At 41.2% G+C, this 24210-nt stretch overlaps 2 protein-coding genes across 2 annotated transcripts in view; both read right to left on the bottom strand.

Moving 5' to 3' along the window:
* Nucleotides 1-47: 47 nt before the first annotated feature.
* LOC111326382 (uncharacterized) lies at nucleotides 48-5522 on the bottom strand. The gene is made up of 3 exons (XM_022930366.2): nucleotides 4228-5522; nucleotides 1702-1888; nucleotides 48-1245 (listed from the first exon to the last, which is right to left on the bottom strand). The coding sequence occupies exons 1-3, from the start codon at nucleotides 5149-5151 to the stop codon at nucleotides 1157-1159; spliced, it is 1200 nt and encodes a 399-aa protein (XP_022786101.2). The 5' UTR covers nucleotides 5152-5522; the 3' UTR covers nucleotides 48-1156.
* Nucleotides 5523-7496: 1974 nt separating this feature from the next.
* Nucleotides 7497-24210, bottom strand: part of LOC111326336 (sacsin-like) — a 50288-nt gene continuing 33574 nt past the window's right edge. Inside the window, 3 exon segments of the mRNA XM_088740415.1 lie at nucleotides 7497-8601; nucleotides 11828-12107; nucleotides 12993-24004. Of these exon segments, the coding sequence (XP_088596541.1) occupies nucleotides 11829-12107; nucleotides 12993-24004 (11291 nt within the window). The 3' untranslated portion in view covers nucleotides 7497-8601; nucleotide 11828.

Here is a 24210-nt window from a genome sequence, read left to right as displayed (position 1 = left end):
ACAGCCGAGATATTTAGAGTTATCAAACCATCAAAAATAAACCGACAACAGATAACACCGCTCCATTTTATTGGCTAAACGCCCGGAACAGACTCTTCCAGGACCAGACAGAACCGTCCTAAATCAGATGAAAAGTTCGAAATTGAGCGAAACCATCCGAGATCAGGCCGCTTAGAATTTGACGGAGCCTTTTGAAAGCAGGGGGAATCGTCCTTAAAGAGTTGAGACTCAACTCTTCATGAAAACGTGAGGATTGAAAGTTGTCAAAACTCAGAAAGAACATTTGCAATTAAAAACGCAAACTGTCCTTGGTTTCCTAACGAACACAGATATATTCAAATTATGAAAAACTTGTCACTGAAATTAAGACTCAATGTCCAATCGAATTTGAAGGGTATTAATTTAAGGGAAAATAGTAACTTCTTACGATCACCAGTTCCCAATAAAGTCTCCCGACCGTACAGCGGGTCGGCCCTACTCTAAATGACAAAGATAAACGACGAAAAATTTAAATACTTTTTCAGCGCGAAAGGGAAAACGAAAAATTAAAGCTGCAGTGTCAATTCCGTTTTCCTCCAAGCGAGGGATTTTCAAGAAAACCCACGAACAATTGCAATGATACAAAATCAGACGCTTTTTTGGTGGTGGTGGGGAGGTCGAGTGGGGTAGGACACTTACTTTTCGCTTATACCCAATCTCTTGATTCCAAGGGGTACAAAGCATTTTGTGCAAATTCTACGCATACCAGCAGTTTTTTGTTTGCGATAACTTGCCTTAAAAATTCATAAGAGTAGCAAGAGCCGGGAATTCACGGTCTGCGTCAAAGGTCTGCACGTGAGAGGAGCGCTTTTAGGGAACTGACTGAATTTTGAACGTTATGTAACGTCGTACCCTATGGCTTGTTTATTCCCAGCGCCATGAGACTCTCTTATATGGCTTTAAGGAAACGAGAAAGATATTGTATAACCCACCAAGCATTCTTCTTAAAAGTACATGCGTCTTAAGTTGTTCCTAAGGCAAAATGAATGATTCACTTATGTAACCTCAGAGAACAACTAAATCCATCGCAGACGAGCACATAAAGGCTGCAAACAGTCCTTAAACGCGAGCTATCATCGATATCATCGGTCAATATGTGACAGGACATTTGACAGCTTTAAACCTGCGCTCTATTTCCTGCAAGCATGGACGATGTAGCTGAAGTTGTCATCACCTCGTCCAGCTTTGATTGTGGCTTGAAACAGTCTAAAACAGAGACAGAAGAGAGGAAAGGAACCACTTGAGCATCAAAAGAAACAAACAAACAAACAAAGGCAAGACAACAAAAATACAGCAGAAAAAGTAATCCGCTCTTCAAACCTTACTGAGATTACGTTTTTACTTAGATGTAACTCCATGTATGCTTAATCCTCAGATAAGCCCAATATACGCTGCTTCCTCTTGTCCCTAGCTAGAGGGAAAGGAAAGCGGGCTGGTCATTTCCCAACCAGCAGCTGGTAATCGAGCCAAAGTCTTAGAAAGCTTATTTTAAACCGAGCTGTTTCATTTAAAGACTCCTGACAATCAAAACTGCCTTTTGAGTTGGCCAGTGCTCTAAGTTAGAGCAGTAATAAACCTACATTATATACGTCGGTGGAATAAATATAAGCTAATATAACTGAACTGAGTGGTTAAGGTGTTCGACTAGACAACTTAACGCACCTTTGCAAAGGCGGAACATCTTGTCACAAATAAACTGGAATACTGCCATGTAACCGTCTCTAAACTCCTGGAGAAACGCGGCGAAGAAAACAGGGTTGAGACTGGGTGACAAAAACGCTGCTGCTATCACATATTGGAAGACTTCAGCGCTGATATGATGACCGGACATGATGCATCCGACAGCGACCTGAAAATAGTAAGTAATACTGAAAGTCAGTTTGAGATTTTGTTGAGGGTTAAGAGATTATTATCTCTCGCTTTAGCTTTGTAATATGGCACAGGGTAAAATATGGACTGGACTGGACTATTTTTTGGGCTATTTTTTGCACCATTGTTTTGGACCTTTTTTTTAACATTTTTTTGGGACCATTTTATATGGGGGGAAGCACACCATTAGTTTTTTAACCATTTTTTTGGGACCATTTTATATGGGGGGTACCCTGGTCCCAGAGGTTCTCTTCTCTCTACCGGAGTACGAGAATTCGGCGCAAAGCGCCGACCAACGAGCTGTAAAGCAGCGAGCGGAGAGAACCTCTGGTCAGGACCATTGAGAATCTCACTTTCATGCCACCAAGCTTCGGGTGGCATGAAAGTGAGATTCTCAACGGTCCTGACCAGAGGTTCTCTCCGCTCGCTGCTTTACAGCTCGTTGGCCGGCGCTTTGCGCCGAATTCTCGTACTCCGGTAGAGAGAAGGGAACCTCTGGGACCAGGGTATATGGAGGGAAGCACACCATTAGTACTGAGGGAGGGGTGGGTGCAGTATTTAAGTGCTGAGGGAGCGGTGGGAGGCAGAGTGTTATTACTCAGGAAGGGGTCGGAGGTGGTTGTACTTGTAAACACTACTTGTTAATTCCATTCCAGTCCATATTTTACCCTATGCCTTTTAATCCCTAATAGCGACTAGCATCTAATTTCTCCTCATATTATCGCCCTTGAATCAAACATTAAGGTCACGTGAATTGGGGAAATGATCGCCAACTAAACAAGCTCTTGGTTGTCAAACAAATTCTCCTTGTCAGCACCTTAGGAAATGTATGGAGAACAGTATGGAGAAAATGCATACTGTTGTTAGGGTGTAAAGAGTCAAAAAAGCGTGTTATACCGAGCTTCTAAAACGAGTTTTACAAACACAAAGATCTAACCAATCGTTGAAATCGATAATCAATCAATTTTGATATCAATCGATATTGACATCAGAAATCGATGTACAAGGATGATAGAAACGTTAATGCCTTTAATATGATTGAAATTCAAAGAATGGCTCCTTTTGTCATCGACTTTCATCGTATTTTGCCAGTTTGGATCATTAACATTAATAACAGCTGTCCTTGGTCAATTCACACTGAAATTAACGGATTAACCGATGGGGTCAGTCAATTGATAGTAGTATTTGCTAATTAATACACCATCGACTTGCACAAGTTCCGTAACTGATACTTAGTGCTTGATAACTACCAGCTTTTCATTGTAGGCATCAACAGTGGTGAACTAATCAATCTCTTAACTTAAAGTTCTTGACTCAGTGTGAAAATATCTGAGAAGGTTAAGTGTCTTATAACGAAGCGTGCCATAAAGTTTCTTCCGTATCCTGCCAACAAGGAAAACATCGAAGGGGTTTATTTCACTTGATCTCACTTGTCTGGTAGGAATTCACGCCGCGAAAGAAATTGCAAGAGAAACGCTAGCTTAATATGCCCATTCCTCCTTCTTGTGTGTGAGTTTAGTTGAGCAAGCGTAAATGAGAATTCATCAATCAGCTCCATTTCTATAGAAAAAAGATGCTTTTTTTTTCGTCTTGTCTCAGGCGTGGGACAAAAAAAAGAGTCTGAGACCCGAGAAGGAGTCGAGTTAAGAAACTTTCTGCGCTTCAATCTTATTTTTGTTAAAGGTGATTACTGGAGGTCACAGTGTTGCGACATTGTCTAATACCTCAAAGCTTTTAACAAGTTATATATCTACATTTAGACTGCCGCAGGCATGGATTAAGAAATAAAGGCGGTCAATTATCAAATCTGCAGTGAAAACATTAATTCTTTTTCAGCTCCGCAAGTAGTGAACAAAAAAAATTATTGTGCGGTTACCTAACAAAGATTCTCCTATGATGACAAAAAGAACGACATGAAACTCTTACTCCGCAATTAATAAACAGAATGAAGCATTAACCTGACTAATTTACGAGCTTTCACCATCAAAACATTAATTAAATCAAACACCTACTGGTCGACAGCGCAGCCCGAGATCGAATCTTCCAATACTGCATTTATGCTTTCGCCACATTATCTACGAAGTCCTTAATACCTGTGCAGCTTTTTAAGTACTTTTATTCTATTTCATGGCTAATCGTTTAAAAGTAACTAACATTAAGTACTAAATATTGGATAAAGATTGCGAAACGCGGTGAAGCGAGTCCCCGGCGCGTGGGCAAAAAAAAAAAAAAATAGCAGTGCGTCAAAATAAATAGGGAGTCGCACTTAAGTATTGTCGAAAGGTATCAGTTTAGAACCTAGATCAAAATGATACTCACCATTACAGGAATCCAGGTCGCGTGAAATGTCAGACCCAGCACACATATCATCTTAGCAAAGTCTCTCTCAGCTCCGAGTCTTCGACTGTACAAAGCAAAGGACTTGGAGGAACGTATCGCAGAAGCATCGTCCAGAGAGTAACTTGAACAGTTGAAACAACTTAGAACATTGTGGACAATCTGTAGTAATAAACAGGCACTGCTGCTCATTAAGAGAGCGAATAAAAATGTGTAATCTGAGTTCTGTGTGGGATAGCTTATTTGCTCTAAGGAGCAAAATAAAGTCGTTACGTTTCCTCCAGACAACTTTGTAGAACTGTACAATTGTGTCAGTGTCTTTCCATCAGGACCCAGGCCAATGTAAGGCAACGAGGCAATTAACAAGGCCACAATGGCTATTCCTACAACTAAATTAACAATAACGAGGGAAGAATTTCGCGAACTTTCTCTGTGTTTATGCTCGTGCCTTGAGCAGGCTAAAGATGACGAAATTCTGTCGCCGATACTTCGATAGATCCCTCGAGCGGTCATGGCCAAGTAAGAGGTGTAGTTAAGCGTAGTAATTATAAACAGCGATGCCAACTTTAACCACACAAACATCAGGTGCAATATCTCACAAATCGCTGGTCTTTCGATATAGTTTGATCGCTGAGTTCCAGCGCAGTTGTTGTACAGCGAGAGGTATATTGGTATAGGTATACAGACGGTTAAAAAGTCCACTGAAACCAGCGACATCAACAAAACGTCTCTGCTTGTTCGACCGCATCGTGTACGAAGTTTCGCGTAACACACCACACACGGAAAAATATTCAGAAAAAAGCCAAAAGCTCCAGCCACTAACAAAAACAAATTCATAGAGCCTAGAAAGGAGCAATTTAAATTCATTTGAGGGGACTCGTCTTGGTTATTGTCTGTATGAGCCATTTTGGTCACGTACAATTTTCAAAGGCTATCGATCCTACCTTATCGTTCGGCTCTTCAAAGCGGAACATCAACCCGTGCGGTTTGAAGTCACGCCAAATATGCGTCATTTATCGGGTAAACAAAGATTCAAGCAAATTGCTGGAGGCCAGAGGCACTAAAAATACATTTTTTAAAAGCCCTTTTGAACAGAGGTTTACAATCTAAACAAACTTCTCGACAAGCTCCACCATTCTAAGTCTCGAGCGGAAATGTTCAAGAAAGAAGAGGTAAAAAATAACAAATAAGAAGAATACAAAGGAAAAAGTGGGTGGCCCGTAATATAAGAAATATTTGCCGCACAATAATTTCCCATTTGATATTAAAAAAAAAAGTGTTTCGAACCTTTGCCTAGGCTGATAATTTTGATAACTTCTTTTTTTAGGGCACTTTTAGCAACTTCATTAATTTTTTTTTAACTAATTCCAAGGACTACTGATCTGCAAGCAACACACGACCTGGAACTCTGAAAACTCTAATTAGGTAGTATTTCACACCTTAGAGACTGCAGTGCGCTAAGAAGGTGAAAATTGTGGTCAGGAAAAGGAGAAAAGCATGTAATCGTATTTCCTATTTACTTTTTGCTCTTCTCTGACTGACCTAAAATGAGAGATGATTGACCCGTTAAAAGACAAACCAGCCAGACAAGCATTTGTTATGATAACAAATTAGGCCAATGTTAATCCACAAAGCTTGCATGGAACTCACATGCAGCAACGATGATATTTTGCTCTGGTGACTCCTTTGACAAAAAGTTTTAACATAACATTGAAGATTGTGTATACTTTTCAGCCGCAATGGATGTTCCCGTTTAGTAAGTAAACTGAAATTTGCTTCAAAGTTATCACTTTGACACAGGTTATTTTTTAGCATTCCACAACAATATACTTTTTGCCTTTGAAAAAAATAAAACAAACTTACCTCTACCTATAGATAAACAGCTTTAAAGGTCACAAAAATGCTTTGTGGACAGCCATTAGGATTAGTCTGAAATCTCTGATATTTTTTACAGAAAAACAAAGGAGGGCCGGTTCAAAATTGACAGACATGAATGGGGAATATTGGGGGTAAAACCTGAGACACTAGGCAATCTGGGACATTGTCCATAAATGTATCCCCTATTTGCAAATTAAAACTTCTGCTCATGATAGTTAACTGATTATAAATCATGACTAAAGAGTGTCTGTTGAATAGATTGGCTGACAAAAAGCCCCTTTCGATGATCTATTTTGGTTTAAACAAGAATGAGCTTTGACCTCCGTTAAGTTCACACCAATTTGTAACTAATCTAAAACGGAAAACGCTCCTGCTGATGCGGATTACCAAATTCAAAGCGAATTGGGCCAGTAGCAGATACTTAATCACTCAAATCATTCCTGAACATAGCAATAGTAATTTAGACTGTCTGGATGAGCCAGTTTCATCCAAGAAGTTGCGCGTAGCCCGACAGATCGGCCAAAGAAGTAGGACGAGTCTTATTTGATTGAATAGGAAAGAGCACGACGAGACTGGTCAAGTTATTATTCTTTGCCTTTTTTGCATGTCTGTTTGTTTCGTGTTGTTCTTCCCTTTCGCTTGATGGTCTTATTTGGCTTGTCTGTTCGAAAAGAAGAGTATGCACTCCTTGAGTTGATTAGAATTAACTTCAGGACAGGGGAAAACTTGTTGCTCTCAGTTTTGTTTTCTTTTTTGTTTTTGTTGTTTCTGTTTTTTTATATATTTGTTTGCTCGTTCGCTTTCAGTATAGAGAACAATCATCTAGGTCCATTTTTTCCTTGCCGGCTTGGTTTTTCAGGAAATTACAGAAAATAAAATGCTATTGCATGATTAAATTTGATGTTTGTTTACCTGCAAGTGAATGAAAAGTACATGTATTCATTTTGAAAGTTTCAGAGACTTATCGCTGATTACTCTAGGTCAGAGTCGCTCCTTCAGTGGTTTGACATTTCAAATAAAATTCTGAAGAAAAATTTCTCTTTTATCCAGAAAACTAGTGACATGAGCACTTCTTTCTGCACAATTCACTATGGTTCAGAGCCAGCTTGACTATCAAAACCCTCTGCAGAAGTGCATGTATAAATCAAAAAGTAGGCTTTGAAGAAAGATGAAACAAAATATGCTGACTGCAAATCAATAATAGGGTGTTTTTAAAAGCTGTGGAGCTGTGGAGGTGCCAAGGTCTTGTGTGTCGCAAAATTATCACGTCATGTTGACACATCATTAAGCAATTATGAAATCATTTTCGAGAGAATGCGCGTAAAACTGGGCATCCATTGGGTAACTAGTCTTGAAATTAATTCTACGCCACCTTAAAGGTAGATCACTTTATTAATTTTTAGAGTTTCCCTAACAAACTTTGCGTCACACTTGCTACATCTTAGTCTACATAAATTGTGTAGATACTTGCGTTTCTAAAGATCCACAATAACAGTTTCGAGGCTAAACAATCTCTAAATGAAACAGCCTGAGTTTGAAAAAAACCAAACTCGACCCTTCCACTCAACTCATGATGAACGGCAGCTATCTTTAAAACAATTAAGTATCCGTGGGATTCAGCTTTTCCTGTTGAAGACTTTCTACCCAGTGCGAAACACACCTATCACCGGTTTAGAACTTAAGCTAAAGTTACGTAAAAAAAATAAAAACTGAATCAGATTTTTCAATCTCAGGTGAAGCAAACCAGAATGGTGATTCGAATTCGGAAGGATAAATCAGAGCATCATCTAAACTACGACCCACTTTTACTAAACATCCACACATATGTATTGTAAGTAGTGTAAGTTAATGTAGTTTAAACATGGTGTAAAAAGTAATTATAGTGTAAGTACATGTGTAAGTGTAATAAACAATGCTGTATTAAAAAAAAAAAAAAAAAAAAAAAAAAAAAAACATCCACACGAGTCGACACCTTCACTGTTGGGGCACACGCCTTTACAAGATTACGATCAGGGGGCAAAGAAGACTACGAAAAAAAAAAGAATTAACAAATCTGACAAATTTTCCTTTGCTCCATCTTAATGCATTTTGTTTTCTGGTAACGTTTCATCCTTAAAGGCTAATAGATACCACCAAAACTTCAAATGTTTGCGTCACATGAACACTCCTAAATTCATTGAAACTATTGGGCAGAAAGGCCACAAATTGATTTTTTTACAAGCATTTGGTGTAATGGTTTGATTCGTCATTTTCTTTACACTAATACGTTTTAAAAACTTAATTTTGAAAACAATTTTTTTAAAAAGGTACGATTTAAATCGAGGTCGTTATAAATAGAGACAAGTTGTACAGTCCTGATCGAAATAATGCTAGTTCTAGAAGATGCATGCGGTGGTGGTCACATTTCTAGCAGATAGTAATCACTGGACAACCAAGTTTCAAACTCTACCCTTGCGTCGATTCCTAACCAGACTGATCCTGCAAAATGAAATTTATTTCAGATCATTACAACGTAGTACAATCTGCAAGTGGAGATTTGCACTTGTAGCATTGTAGCAATTGTTACTAGTGTAGAGACTCCCAACATAAAACGAAGTTTATGAGGAAAAGAACGCAATCAACATGTTTTGGTGTCAAGCTCTCGTCTTTACTAACGGGATGTCGAGTTTATTAGTCAAAGAGAGTCGAAACTCCCAAGGCTCGTACTGCATTATATGTGCGGGAAAACCATTTTTTATATCTAAATTTCGTTGTTAGCACTCACAACAAAGGTAAATATACTGTCCTACTTATCCCAAAAGCACGTTTGCTTTCTTAAAAATATATACGCAAACAATCATTTCACCCTAGAAGAAAAAGATTTGTAAACATATGAGTAAAGGCTGATAGTTTCGAAAGAAACTGTTTGGGGCTGCGTCGGTGGGAGTAACGAAATAATTTGGATATATCAATAAAGTTGAAATGGTAAATTAGCCACCGTAATGATTACAAAAGCTGACGTTTCGAGCGTTAGCCCTTCGTCGCAGCGAATAGAGGAATTGTGGGTTCTGTGTGCTTTTAAAGGCAGAAAATAGAGCTACGTTATTGGTGGGAGCATGGCAACGAGAAAAACATGAATAAATTAGTGGAATGAAAAGCGTTCGTTGATCCCTGTGGGATTTAGACCACCGGTTTGAAAGATAAGCTTTTGTTCAAGATTTTTACGGCTTTCCGTGCCACCTAAGTGCAAGGAAAGACCGCAGATTGCCATGTGTTGCTTAGAATGATTAGGTAAATTAAAATGTCTAGCGACTGGTTTCGATCTGTCCTTGTCATTCCTTTCCACGTCTCGAAGGTGTTCTCGGAATCGATCACCTAGTCTTCTGCCTGTTTCGCCGATGTATATCTTTTTGCAATAAGTGCAAGTTATGCGATAGATTCCATTGGCGGAGGTGCACGTGAAGTGATCGGTGATCTTAATGGATCGTTTAGGTCCCGATATTTTATCAGTGTTGTGAATGAAAGGACACGTTTTGCATCGTGCACGAGCGCATTTAAAAGTGCCTGGTTGGTCATTAGTCTGAAAAGAACTTCTGACCAAAATATTGCCTATGTTTTTGTCGCGTTTGAATGAAATGAGCGGAGGCTGCGAAAAGATAGTGCTTGTCTCTGGATCGTTTTGAAGTAATTTAAAGTTTTTAAGAATGATGGATTTAACTGAGTGGTTGTGAGGGTGAAACGTGAGAGTGAATGGAATGCGGTCGGAATCTTCCTTATGCGACGTTTGTAGTGCTGAATGTCGATCAATAAGTTGAGCGTGGTGGTAACCCGCTCGAACGAATACGATCAACCAACTCATAACTAAACAAGAATTGCCGGCCACAGCAAAAAATCTCATCATAACCACTCCTAGAACTTCTCGTATTTACTTTTTACCTAAAATTCACAAACCTAACAACCCGGGTCGGCCCATTGTCTCGGGTTGCAGTTGCCCTACCTAACTTATCTCCAGCTATCTATACAAAATTATGGCTCCCATCGTCAAAACTTTACCATCATATATTAAAGACAGTCAACACGCTCTTCAAATTTTTCGAGACTTTAATTTCCTTGGCCAAAACAAACTTCTTTTCACCATGGATATTACGTCTCTTTACACTGTCATTCCTAATGGCGAAGGCCTTTTGGCCCTTAAACATTTTTTTGATCAACGTACTGTTAAGGAACCTAAATCTGAAACACTACTACGCTTAGCCGAACTAGTGCTCACACTCAATTGCTTTTCATTCGGAAACAACTTCTTCAAACAAACCAATGGTGTAGCCACGGGCACCAAAATGGGACCTAGCTATGCCAATCTTTTTGTAGGTTTTGTCGAACATCAATTATTCAGCCAATACAACGGGTCCAAACCTGAACTCTACGGTCGCTACATCGACGACTGAATCGGCGCTACCTCCTCTACCAGAAAGGAGCTCACTAAATTCATAACCGCAGTCAATTCTTTTCACCCGGCTCTGAAATATACTTGGGAAATTTCTGACAATTCTTTTTTAGACGTCAAAGTTTCAATTGAAGGTAACGGTTTATGCACTAGTGTGTATTACAAACCTACAGACTCGCATAATTACTTGTTATATTCGTCTTCGTATCCATCTCACGTTAAGAATTCCATTCCTTTTTCTCAGTTTCTAAGACTTCGTCGTTTATGTAGAGATGACTCTGATTTCCACCACAAATCAGAGTCAATGTGCCAGTTCTTCGATAAACGTGGTTACCCTGTTTCCGTCGTTCAAGCGGGTTACCAACGCGCTCAACTTATTGATCGACATTCAGCACTACAAACGTCGCATAAGGAAGATTCCGACCGCATTCCATTCACTCTCACGTTTCACCCTCACAACCACGCAGTTAAATCCATCATTCTTAAAAACTTCAAATTACTTCAAAACGATCCAGAGACAAGCACTATCTTTTTGCAGCCTCCGCTCATTTCATTCAAACGCGACAAAAACATAAGCAATTTTTTGGTCAGAAGTTCTTTTCAGACTAATGACCAACCAGGCACTTTTAAATGCGCTCGTGCACGATGCAAAACGTGTCCTTTCATTCACAACACTGATAAAATATCGGGACCTAAACGATCCATTAAGATCACCGATCACTTCACGTGCACCTCCGCCAATGTAATCTATTGCATAACTTGCACTTATTGCAAAAAGATATACATCGGCGAAACAGGCAGAAGACTAAGTGACCGATTCCGAGAACACCTTCGAGACGTGGAAAGGAATGACAAGGACAGATCGAAACCAGTCGCTAGACATTTTAATTTACCTAATCATTCTAAGCAACACATGGCAATCTGCGGTCTTTCCTTGCACTTAGGTGGCACGGAAAGCCGTAAAAATCTTGAACAAAAGCTCATCTTTCAAACCGGTAGTCTAAATCCCACAGGGATCAACGAACGCTTTTCGTTCCACTAATTTATTCATGTTTTTCTCGTTGCCATGCTCCCACCAATAACGTAGCTCTATTTTCTGCCTTTAAAAGCACACAGAACCCACAATTCCTCTATTCGCTGCGACGAAGGGCTAACGCTCGAAACGTCAGCTTTTGTAATCATTACGGTGGCTAATTTACCATTTCAACTTTATTGATATATCCAAATTATTTGTAAACATAGTTTTCCAATGGATTTTTCCCAGTCCTTTTAAGCACTCACCTTAGATTATTCTGCTTTCTACGCGTGCAACAATTTTCTTAGCAAGCTGTAAGGCGTGCTGGGCCATCTGGGAAGTGTACACTCCATTTGGGATGTGGGGAAAACGCATTCTGTCTGGATAACGCATGCGTGAAGAATCACCGACTAGACCCTCCAACTGCCTTGCTAGACCCAATAGCTCAGGGTCATTTAGATCGCAGCAAATTTCTACTAGGTTGTGGACCCTTGTCCTGTCAGCATCTACTGAATACTGAGCCGCTTTCAAAGCCTTCTCTGCAGCCTGGGAGGGAAATAAATAGAAAACTTTCGTCCTGTAGGTTAGTAAGTCTTTCACATGTTAGTCCCGATGAATGTTTCTTCCAGAAGCACCTCAGTAAAAGATGGAGAACGATTCATGCGTCTGTGATATAACTGTTTCCACTTAATATGTATTTAACAATTATTCGCCGAAGACGAGGTGAATATCGTCGAATAATCCCCGAGACGAAGTCGAGGGGATTATTCGACAATATTCACCGAACCTGAAGCGAATAATTGTTTTAGTATAATTTCAGAGCTGAAAACAGAGAATTTTCTAAAATCATAACATTTTAGTAACACTTATTAACATTTTATTCTACCATTTTATATAAACCGCGTGGAGCGGTTTATATAGCGTCATATAAGGAACCGCTCGACCAATCACATTGCTGGAAACTCTTTGCTCAGCTCTGAAATTATACTAAATATATATATATATACAATTTACGAAGGAAAATTAATAGCATTCCACCTCCGCTCACAATTTACAACCATATACAGTTGAACTCTAATGCAGGTTGACCGCGTCAGACAGGTTCCACAGATTATGGGTAGTGTATTCAACAATACACAACGCCACTTTGTGCCATAATTAACCACTTAGTGTACAGAATCTCGCTAAAGAATACTAGTTATTTTGGGAGAAAAACATCGATGAAAAAGTACTTTAAAGATTATTCTTAGTTTCACTTGAGTGGTTCGGCTTGAAAAGACCGTTCAAAACCGTACAAAGAGATACGTTAAGAAGAAAAGGAATGGCTATACTTAGCTAAAGGAATTTGATCATATTATCAAGTGCTGTACCACAGCATTGGAAAAATAATGGCGGAATATTATAATGATTATAACGGAAGATTACTCTTACCTGGTGACATTTAAAGCATGCCCACTCATAAGAAGGTCTCTCGTAAATGATATCGTTGCTCACTGCCTCGATATCTGCAACAGCTTGTTTGAACCAACGCCTGGCCTCCTTTGGTTGAGGATTTTTTCTTTGATATCGTGGTCTGTATCCCTTGCGCGTCCTGTTGTGTTCCCTTGCACGCACTGTCCACAAACCAAACAACCCCCGGTCGGACCTGTCTCGTGGGTCTCCTTGTTCTAACCTTGAAACTTCACTCTGTATGTGCTGACATACCTCTTTGCAGAATTCCTCATCGCCTACGTTTTTATCAGGGTGCCACCGCAAATACAGCCGCTTGATTATTTTTCGTCTTATGTCATCAGGCGATGTCCACGCCTCCTCCAGACGGTCTGAGATCTCTTCGAAAATCCTCTGTCTGTTTCTTGGCTTGGGGAGCTGCCTAGGCCTATCACACGCGACAATCGCAGATAGAGATGACTCGGTCAAACGATGGAATTTGTACAGATCCGTAACATCGACAATTTCATTTTGGCCATTTCCAATGTTGATTCTGTAACGTCTTCTCAGCCGGCTGTTGCATTCAGTTCTAACTTCTTCTATAATTATAGCATATATGTAAGTAGCATCTCCTTGTTCTCCAACTACGCTTGGGTCATGCAGTTCATATCCAACAAAATCGTCAGGTTCAAACTCTTCAAAGTCGTCATTTAAGCAATGGTGGTCTTCTTGGGGGATAAAGCTGCCAGGTTCAGGCAGAATTTCCAGCTCCTCTGCAGAAAACGAGTCATCTGGTCGAACACCCAATCTATCTAGATGGGACCATATGGCGCCAAGGGGACATTCCAGCATATAAGAAATAAATAAGGCCCTCCCTCCAAGAAGTCCTTCGCATATGTCCTCGACCACGCTAGATACCAACAATGTCGTCATGCTTTCGTCATTTGCTCCCATCATAGCATTGACGTATACTCTTGATTTTTCCTCGCCGGAAACCAACCCTTTCTCCACGAAGTACGGAACGTTTGCATCGCTAGCGGGGATGGGTTCGTTGTCGCAGAAAAGTGTAGTTTTGAGACCGTATACGGAATAAACCTCGATGCTGCGAAGCCTTGTCTTGATGTTTGCAATCGTGCTGTCATCGCCCTCTCTTTCTAGTCTACAGTTCTCGTCTCGAATTAGTCTCGCAATGCCGCAAAAGAACTGCGGAGATGAAAGCTGATATCTAAAGTGGGTTATTGCAGTACTCGTTAGACTTTCGACAGTTGAAGAAGTAATTTTTTCTTCGACAACACTGGACAGCAGTTTTGGGCGCAAATACTTTGGTAACTTCTCTACCAGCTCTTTGTAATTAATGTTCGTAGTATGGCAGGTCACCCTCATGAGGCGAAGATCAAGTAGGAGGTTCTTTCGGAAACTATGCAATCGATCTCGGATACAGGCCGGGACATCACTGAAAATCAGCTCCGATGACCTTTGCAAATAGAGAGGTATTACATTGTCAGTACTCTCTGTCCCGACGCTTGTAAGAGTCATTCCCGGTAGGTAGAGATGTGCAATGGAATTCACTCCTTCATTATTTTGCTGAACTTTATTAAAGAACCCTTGGACTGCTTTTTTGCACATGTTTACTTCATTCGGGTCCAGTTTGCAACTGTGGCACCTCTTGTACAGTAGCTCTAACACCATAGCATAATGGACCACAGTGACAGATTTGTAGCAGCCAAGCGCCTGGAACAAATGATAAAACTTACCAAATTCCCTAGGAATTCCATACAGGAATGGTCTAATCTCATGCTTCCAATAGAGCTCAAGGACGGCTTGATGAGGTGGAATGAATTTCTTGCCATTTTCAACCAAAATGCAAGGTGCATTTTCGAGACTTTTTATTGCATTTCTTTCTGTGATGAGGTTGATCTTCAAGAAAGAGTAGATACGTTCCATCACCGCTATTAATGTGCTACATCTTTCAGGCGATGAATTTGTTTTTTCACTGTTTCTTTCAACTTCTAAAGACAAAGTTTTGCAGTGAGCGACCACAAGGTCCACTGAGGGCTCTTCTTGAATCTGAAGTTGGGAGATTAACGAATCGCAGTACTTCTCCATTTCAACATCTGAAGGAAAGTCCTCAACAAAAGCACGTAAACGATGCCTTGGATTCGCCCAATCTGGAAGTAAATTTGCTTTCGTCCAAACAGTTTCGGTATAATTGACCGGAACTGCCCCTTGGAAGGCAAAATGTGGAACCTGCTGACCTCTGAAGCCCCCAAACGGTAAGCAAATTGCTTGGAGACCCTCTGTAACTGGCTCACCAACTACAAAAGGGATATTGCGGATGTTTTGCAACAATCCTTCAACCAATACGTTGTCACGGTTGATGAGATGCTCGACCAATACTTCAGATTTCTTGCGGATATTTTCACTTGGAGTTGATGCAGCCTCGTGTGCAACTTCTGTGGCAAACAATTTAAATTGATCTTTAGTAACCATGTGAATAAGACCTATTTGCCGTAAAAACGTCACCCATTCCGGTGAGTCGAAAGGGTCCATTGGAAAAAGATGTTTTGCAAGCATAATCTCAAAGACTTTGTTTTCGCGGTCATAAAAACAGGATGCGGTCTTCAGACTTCCATCTGCAGAGGGAACGAACGGAGTATTTCTCAAACACCCTAACAGCTTTTGCTTCTCGGCATCCATTGCATTTTCTGAAATCTTTTTCCGGAGGTATGTCAGGTGAGATTCTCTGCCTTCTTTGCCGAAAATAGAGATATTTGGCAAAATAAAGCTACAATAGAAATCAACCTCAGAGTAGGATTCCAGCGACAGGAACTCGAAGAGTTCAGAAATTCTTGACTGGGATTCCAGAAAAACCATGTCCAATGCACTCTCAAGTACATCAATTTCGATCTTTGGTACTTCACTTGGTAGGACAAAAACCCTTCGGTCATTTAGTGTTATTAATCCACCATCGGCCGCCAGATAAAAGGGAAGTCTTCTCAAGGTGTCCTTTTCGTTGTCTTTCAGGCATGTCGCACTTTTGCTAAAGTATTCCAAGATGGTAGTACATTCTGTAACTTCCAGTCTACCTTCCAATGACTGTGGTTCTAGGGCCATCTTATAATCGAGCGAAGTCAGAAGTGATGTCGGTGACTTTAAAGAGGATACCAGCATGCGAGCTAGATAAACAGATTTTGAAGACAACGTCATGTCTACGCTGGTGGCTAGGAGTACACCTGAGTTAAGTTCGGGCAAGGCAACCTTTCGTAAGACATCAACAAGTTTAGAATTTGAGGAATCTGCACTACTGAAATCTAACGCAAAGTTTGCTAGGCTTAGAGGTAACAGATGGTGTTTGGTTGGATGATGTGTCCTGACCTGAAGGAAAGAATCCAGTGGTGACTCTCTTTGTGCTGCATCTGTCTCGGTAACCGGGAGAATGCTCCAGTTAAACAAAGGTGCGAGCATTTTTTGGATTTCAAGGATCTTTTCCTCTTCTTTCATTTCTGCATTACCAATACCGTCTTCTACAAGCTTGGAAAGAAAGAGCCAGACCTCAGATATCCATTTTTGGTTAGGTATCTCTCTCTTGTATGGGTACCACTGAATAAGTCGTCCTGTTCCATAAGTTTCTGTTGGTAAAGTCTGAGGTAGATTGGCGACGAATGAGGTGGCATTCAGATGCTTCAGAGAACTTGATTCTACTTTGTCGGGGCATTCAAAAACACTCCTATAAAGAAGCTTGTGAAGGAAAATGTGAGGTGACCTGGGTAAAAGATCTAGATGTCGTGAGAAAAATTTGGGATTTTCACACGAAAACAAATGGAGACACTGGTCGTGTGTAAGTAGGAGTGGAAGACCTGGTAAATCATTTAGGAAACTTTTATCATGGCGGCAATACCGCAACACTGTGGCTACTCCAAGAGCACTTTTAAGTGACGTTTCCTGGACATCGCAAGGAATTGGTCCAATTGTGCACAAACGATCATGGGAACTGAACGTTTTATAGAAATCGATAACCTTGCGAGGTGAAATGCAACACGTTGCAACTTTAGCTCGCTGAAATGAATGATGTAATGCCAACGAGGAGACTACCAGATTAAAACCACTCTCAAGTAAAATACTTTTCAACAGCTTTCGGGATTTTGCTTGATTCTCCTCTTTACGCTTATCAGGCGATACCGCAAAGGGCCCGCTTGATTCAAGATTGTCAAAAAATGCTTGATGTTTACCAATGCCAGTCGGCGGAAACCAAGTAATCTCAGCAGCTGCGCTTTCTGGAGTAATTTTTGATGAACAATCAAGGGATCTCTTTTTAACCACTGGCAGAATTTTTACTTTCATCCTGTTCATTTGATGATAGACAGAATCAACCAGTGTCTTCCAGTACTTATCGGAGGGCATCTGACAAGGGAAAAAAGATTCGTACACTTTTATTTTGCTCAGAATCATACTTTCAGTTTCAGGATTTGCGTCTGACAATTTAAGAAAATCCCGCACCTCGAACAACATCGTGATGTAGCATGACGCGACGACATCTTGCAATAACAAATTATTCCAGTCACTCCGATATCCACCACGGTTTTCGTCATCTCTCCACAAACTCCTTCTTGTTTCGTGGTCTAACGCAAAGTGGCCATTTACGTGAACTGGAAGGTTTGTCTCAAGAGGGAGAGGTAGAAAACAGTAGGCTTTTTTTTTTCTTGGAGATGAATACCTGCGATGTTTGTTCTCCAAAAGACAGGCAACACCACCGCGAGGAAGAATTCCAAACTCCTGCCTCTTAAACGCGTCAACGATACTTTCTTTTACATCTTTTTCAAAACCAACCTTTTGCACAATTCGCCACTTTTCCGTGTTGCCACAGCTGTCTGTTATATTCAAGACGTAGGACACTTTTTTCGTTGGTATCTTTCTTGGATCAATCCCATCTTCCTCCTTTGCCAACTTTGCAATCTGTTTGATGTGATCAGCAAATACTTTCCTCTTGGCTTCATCTTTTTTCGACATCGCTACTTCCACTGTGTAGGAATTCGCTAGATTGTTACTTACTTTATCGATCTCACAAACGGTAATCTTTCTGACATTGTTCACAAAGAGCAGGACCTCAAACATTTCTTCTTTAAGCCGTTCCATCATAATATCCAGTTCTTTCACTGACACAGGGTTTGAAGAAATTTTTGATTCGCGAGCCATATCTTCGGTCCTTAGCGGGAATCTGAACATGGTTGCGTTGTCAATCTTAAAGTGTTCTAATAAGTAGCAAGGAAATACATCAGGGAATTTCTTCCTGAGAGTAGCTGTTTCGTTGAACCTACCTCCTGGCTCTGATAGAGTGGCGCCTGGAACATACTTGCAATGTGGGTCAAATACACACAGAACATCTCCAATCTCCTTTCCATGGGACACGAAAGACGGCACGTCAGTCAGGTGATAAACAGCATTGAAGCCCACCCCGTACTGGCCTGTTTTGTTCGGATCTTCACCTTTAGTACCCTCACCGAGGTTCTGAATGCCTTCAAGATCAACATTGGTGAAAGGCTTGTTGTTGTACACACATAAAGCGGGGCCTTGTAGAGGTTTCCAACAATCTTCAAAAACCTTTTTATCCGGATGGTGTCTCGGGTCCTTTATAAAATAAATCTCGGTCGCTTGTGCATCGTCTGCATTTTGAAGAAGTTCTTTCAAAATTTCTCTTTCGCAAGGGTAACACTGAAGAATGCGTTTCAGGCGATTTGTAAGTTCCTCTTTCTGTCCAAAGGACATTCTAACCATGTGGTACCGCAGAGCCTCTTCTCTTCGAGTTTTCACACCAATATGGTCACAAGTTGGCCAAGGAACTTTCGCATGAACAAAATGTACTCCTTCTTCGTCAGGCATCCATGGGCAGTCCTTAATACAAAGCTCAGATATTTCCCTCATCACTCCCGAAGAGTCGGGAAGGTAAATGGTTTCCCGCTCTTCTTTTAATAAAGCAGGGTCATTTCTACTTGTTTGTAGTCTTTCTCCAAGTTGTACTGCCAGACGTACTGCTACTTTAAGATTTTTCTCGTCCAGTTCGTTTTCAGAAAATAACTCTTTGATCTGCCGTAGAACTAAGATAAAATCATTCTCGTCAAAACATTCTTTGACACCGAAGACTCTCAAAAGCTTGGGAAAATCTTCTGCATACCCTTTTGGAAGCTGGTAAAGATATGGCGCACAATCATTGTTGAGATGAAAAGCCACCTGACTTGGGTAAAGAAACTCTCTATCATATAAAATACATTTCTGGTCCTGTGGAATATCGTTGATGGTTGCCCCTTTACTGATGGCTCTTTCTAAGTAGGAATAGACTGCTCTGCATACTGAGTTTATCTCTACGATTTCCTTAGCGTTTGACGACTCAACTTCGGAAGCCATCGCCACTTTCAGTTGCAATATGACATGGTTTAGCTTTGCGTGCTTCTTCCTAAGATTTAGAAACTCCTCAACATCTTGAGAGATGGACAACCCGATAAGCGGCTTTAAGCTACACAAGCGATACTTTTCCTTTTCTAGAAACACATCTTTTGGGGCGAACAGCACATTTTTTTCATACTCTTCAGCCTTCCAAGGTAAAGGAAAGTTAACTGGTTTACTCAGAGCTGGAAGAAACTGAGCCTCCAGTATTCTTTGTCTTATCAGCTCTGAAGAAGTTTCATCTTTGCGCTCTACCTTCTTCTCTAGAGATTTCACAAATTCAATCGCTCTCTCCTCCGCTGCTTTACTGTTTACAAACTTGAGTTCATTGATACTTTCAGCTCTTTCTGCCATTTCCTGCCAAGGAAGATAATCCGATGCCATTCCTAAAAGCTCAAGCTTTGCAAGTCGCCCAGGATTCATAAAGGTTTCTGCATTTCCACATGGAAATCTGCCATCTTCAGGCAGAAAGAGGCGAGCTGCATCTTTGCCGGGGTGAATGAGCTCAGAAGGACGTCTAAGTGACTCGCCAAGTGGCGATGCCGGAATACAAGAATGAGTTTTGACCAAATCATCACAGCTGTTATCCAATGCATGCAACACCAGCGTATCTCTCATCTCTGAAGGCACTGCGGAGATGTTCGGGAAAAAGAGTTGACGAAAAAATCTATCTTTGTCGTAGGTTTTTGAGTTAATCACTTCCCCGTTTCCACAGCTTTCGAGAGAATTAACGACAGAAAAAGGGACATCAATAACCACTGCGCGGTCGCTCATTAAAAGCTGGAAAACTCTGAATGAAGTGTCGCCAATCAAAGGATCATTTCGAAGAGCTGGATGAAGGAATACCACCTCGTTAATAGTAAACCAGTTCTCTCCATCAGAAAACAAGGCAAGACCTCCAGTGGACATCTGCGTGTAAAATGATTGCGTGAGGCATCGGAGCTTCGGGAATACTTCATCAATTTTTGGCCACAAAGAATGGAACTTATAAGACCCGTCAGTTGGAGCAATTGACCTTATATCTTCAAGGAGACAGACATAAGCTGAGCAGATGGAATCTACCATCAGCGCTTTGTTCCAGTCAGCACCATAACATTCTATGTCACCATCGAGTTTTTCCTGTAAATGGCGTCGGTTAGCAGCTAGTGCGAACGCTCCATTTATATGAACTGGAAGGCCACTGTAGATGGGAAGAGGAAGGAAGCAGAAAAGATTCCCATTGACATCAATTCCATCACCACTCTTACAAACAGGTACAGGCACAAAGTTGTCGGCGTCGATCGCAACTAGCTGAACAGCTACCCCTCCTGATGGAATGAGGCTTAGATCATTCTTGGCAAATTGCAGTGCCCTTCCATCTCCCATGGAGGAGACTATTAGCCAGACTGTACATTCGGAATGAATAGTTGCTGCATCAGGTTTAAAGAAACGTAGACCGCATTCCGTAAAAACACAATGAACGTTAACTATCAACGAGGACTTAATCAGTGTGCTTGCATGTCCCTTTTTGGATGCTTGAACAACTCGCGACGCCGCTTGAAGGAAACGGCATTGCTTCAAGAAATTCTGTTCATGAACCTTCAAAATGTTTGCGGTGGGAGGAAGGGAAACAGGGACGGACAAGGCTCTTACCGTTCCCTCTTTAGATAATGACTTGGAGACCTTAAACATCAATTTGACTGTTTCTTCTTGGACGTTGGATGTGTTCAAAGAAAAAATGCTAACGCGGAGGACGTTCTGTGTAAAGAGAAGTAAGGTTTTGGCCCCATTTACCAGCATAAGTAGTAGTTCTCGCATTTGTGTGTCGTTATACGCCAGCTTTTTTATCTCACTTCTGAGAGCTTGCTCACTTGTTCTCAACGGGAATCGAAACAGAGTTCCACTGAACGAGTTGTCCTCTTTGTTTAGATTTAGATCACAGCCAAATATTCCATTGAATGGTTTAAACTGATTTCTAAAGTTACGAAGCCTGCTCACATCTTTGTTGACATCAATCTTTATTCCGGGCTTCCTTTTGTCTTTAAGAGCCTTCCCGAGGTACGACGTATGGGGATCAAAAATCACAAAGTTGTTTCTGCTTATGAACATGGGAACATCTGTTAAATTGTAAACTGCATTGAAGCCCAGTCCAAATCTACCAATCTTTTCGGTGTCGTACTGTTTCGTTGCTTCGTTCAATTTTTTAATGTTCTCAAAGTCTTCATCCTTAAATGTTGCATCGTTGTAAACCCACAACGCAGGGCCTTGGCAACTCTTCATTCCCTCGTCAATCAGACAACTCATTGCTTCCTCATTCGTCCTCTCGTCATACAAAAATCTGACCTCTGTGGCCCCTGCATCGTCTGCGTTTTGAATAAGCTCCTTTAAAACTGAAAAGCCATCCGTGTACTCTTCGAGGACGCGATTAAGTCTAGTGGTAAGTTTCTCTCCTTGTCCAAACTCTTCTCCAAGGGCCAGCTCATCAGCATCAAGCAGCCGGTTTGTTACACTTGGCACACCAAGACGCGCAGCAGTTGCATTTGGGACACTCGGGTGTACATAGAAGTGGTCGATTTCTTCGTCGTGATTTTCTTCTCCATACATGCAGCTTTCTACGGGCTTAAGCCTGACATAGGAATTGTCTTCTTGATACGTTGGGAACAGGATGTGTGTTTGGAGCTCTTCAGATAGATTCTCACCCGCCAACTCGTTCAGGATATTGACAGACAACTGAAGATCGTGTTTCACTTCTGAAGGAGTCACAATTTCATTGTCGTGTTTCGCCTTCATCATCCCAAGGGCCTGCACCAGAACAGATGGATCGCATTCCTCCTGCATGCCAAAGTACATAAAAAGACGATTATGTGGCCTCATTTCTAAAGGAAGACACTGTATGTAGGGTGTGAGATCAATGCATGGTCTTGTAGCAAGTAAGTGACCTGGTAAGGAAAATCCATCTCCATTCCATACCCACGAGAAGACGTCAATGGAGTCAAATGCCTCAGCTACATCATTGTAGTGCTCACCTAGAAACCTGTATATTTCTGTCAACATCACAATGTAGTGCGGTTTTTTCTCTTGCGAATAGCAGTTAACCGCAGTTTTTAAGTGCTGGAGTACTTGGAAGACACGAGGTTCATTGTGCCAACCGAAATATTTGCTGATCGCATTCGATATATCCACGCCAACTACAGGAATTACAGTTCCAATTAGGTTTGCAAACTGGTGGCTCTTTAATTCAATTGGCTTGAAAAGTCGTTCAATTTCTCCTTCTTCTCTTTCCCAAAACGGAAGGCTAGAGGGGTAACCATAGGGCCGCTGTTCTTGTCTTGATACCCAAGGGATAGTGGTCAATAGCTTCCCCAATGTCTGTCCGCTAACCAGGCCAAGCATCTTGTGTGGATCCTTGTCAAGAAAGTAAAGGATTGCCTCAGATTTCCGTTTTGAAGTCGGACGCTCGGGAAACTTACTGACCACCTTCGCGCTTTGATACAGGTCAGTCGCGGTGACGTCATCCTCGCCTTTCATTCCCAGTTCTTCAAGTACCATAAGTACTGAAGGGCTAACGTATGTGGAAGTAGGGAAAACATCCTCGTGGACGAATAGATTTTTAATATTGGCTTGTCGGGGGTCAAAGAGTTCATAAGGCCTCGCTCGCCCTCTCTCCCTGGAAACAAACCCCAAGTTCTTTAAAATCCGCTTGAAATGCGCATTCTTGCGGATAATACTTGCATAACGGTCCAACACATAGCTCATCAGCTTGTCAATTTCTTCATTGGAGTAACATCCCCGCTCGACATCTGGAAACACAACCTGACACAGCAACTCGATGGGCGCCAGAATCTTAACTCTTAGGAGACGTGCATAAGCCATTGAGTCTTCTTGAGTAACATCAATTAGGTCTCTTTTCAGTGTAATGGGAAGAGGCTCAGGGGGTGCAGCACTCAGACCATCATTTTTTGACACGAATTTTTTCGAATAAGTCTCAAAAACTGGTAAAGAGCACAGAATATCAGACTCTAGGGGACCCAAGTGTGTGTCCCTGACATTAACGAAAAATGATCTCAGGAGTTGTTTTTCCTCAGTAGAGAGTTCTGTACGTACGATTTCGGGAAGCTTTCCACTACCCATCATCCTTGAGGAAACCACCATTGCTTTCAAAACACCTTGAACGGATGGCGGATGAACAAACCTTCCTAAAACGGCTGGATGGAGGCCAATGAATGAGGGATAATCGGTCATGATAAGCACACCAAGCTTGATAAGAACACATGAAACACCGTCGTCTAGGCAGTGACCATATAGATGTTTTACTACTACTCTGGATGGTTCACTAAGTCGCGCCAAGGTGACTGGTGTCTTTGACAAGCTTAGCGGAAGTAGCGGCAGTTTACCGAGGCTGAGAATATCACCTGCATTGGAAAAATAATTTTGCAGATACCTCCACACAACCCTAATCCATCCTTTGGGTGGATGGTTATGATAACAATCTTCAAGGTACCATGAGACGGTGTTTCCGTTGCTCCACTCAAAGGGCAGTGCTTGTGGAAGAAGAGTTCTTACATCATCCTTATGAAGAATCCGCAACTGTGTGGATCCTGAAAAGAAGTAAGACGTATAATATTGACTGCTTCCGTTGTGAAAAGCCAACCAAAAAGGAATTGAGCCGACAATATCTTAGGAACTACCCTAGAAATGCAAGGAACGGAATAAAACGTCAGATGCATAACATTTACATTTTGTCACTGAATTTTGTCTGAGAAGTGCAGTTGCAAGAGATTGTTAGTTCGGAGACCATGCCATG

Source organism: Stylophora pistillata, chromosome 12 (genome assembly GCF_964205215.1).
Source record: "Stylophora pistillata chromosome 12, jaStyPist1.2, whole genome shotgun sequence".
Classification (NCBI taxonomy): Eukaryota; Metazoa; Cnidaria; class Anthozoa; order Scleractinia; family Pocilloporidae; genus Stylophora; species Stylophora pistillata.
Note: the sequence above shows the minus strand (reverse complement) of the source record. Positions and strands in the feature narration are given on the sequence as shown.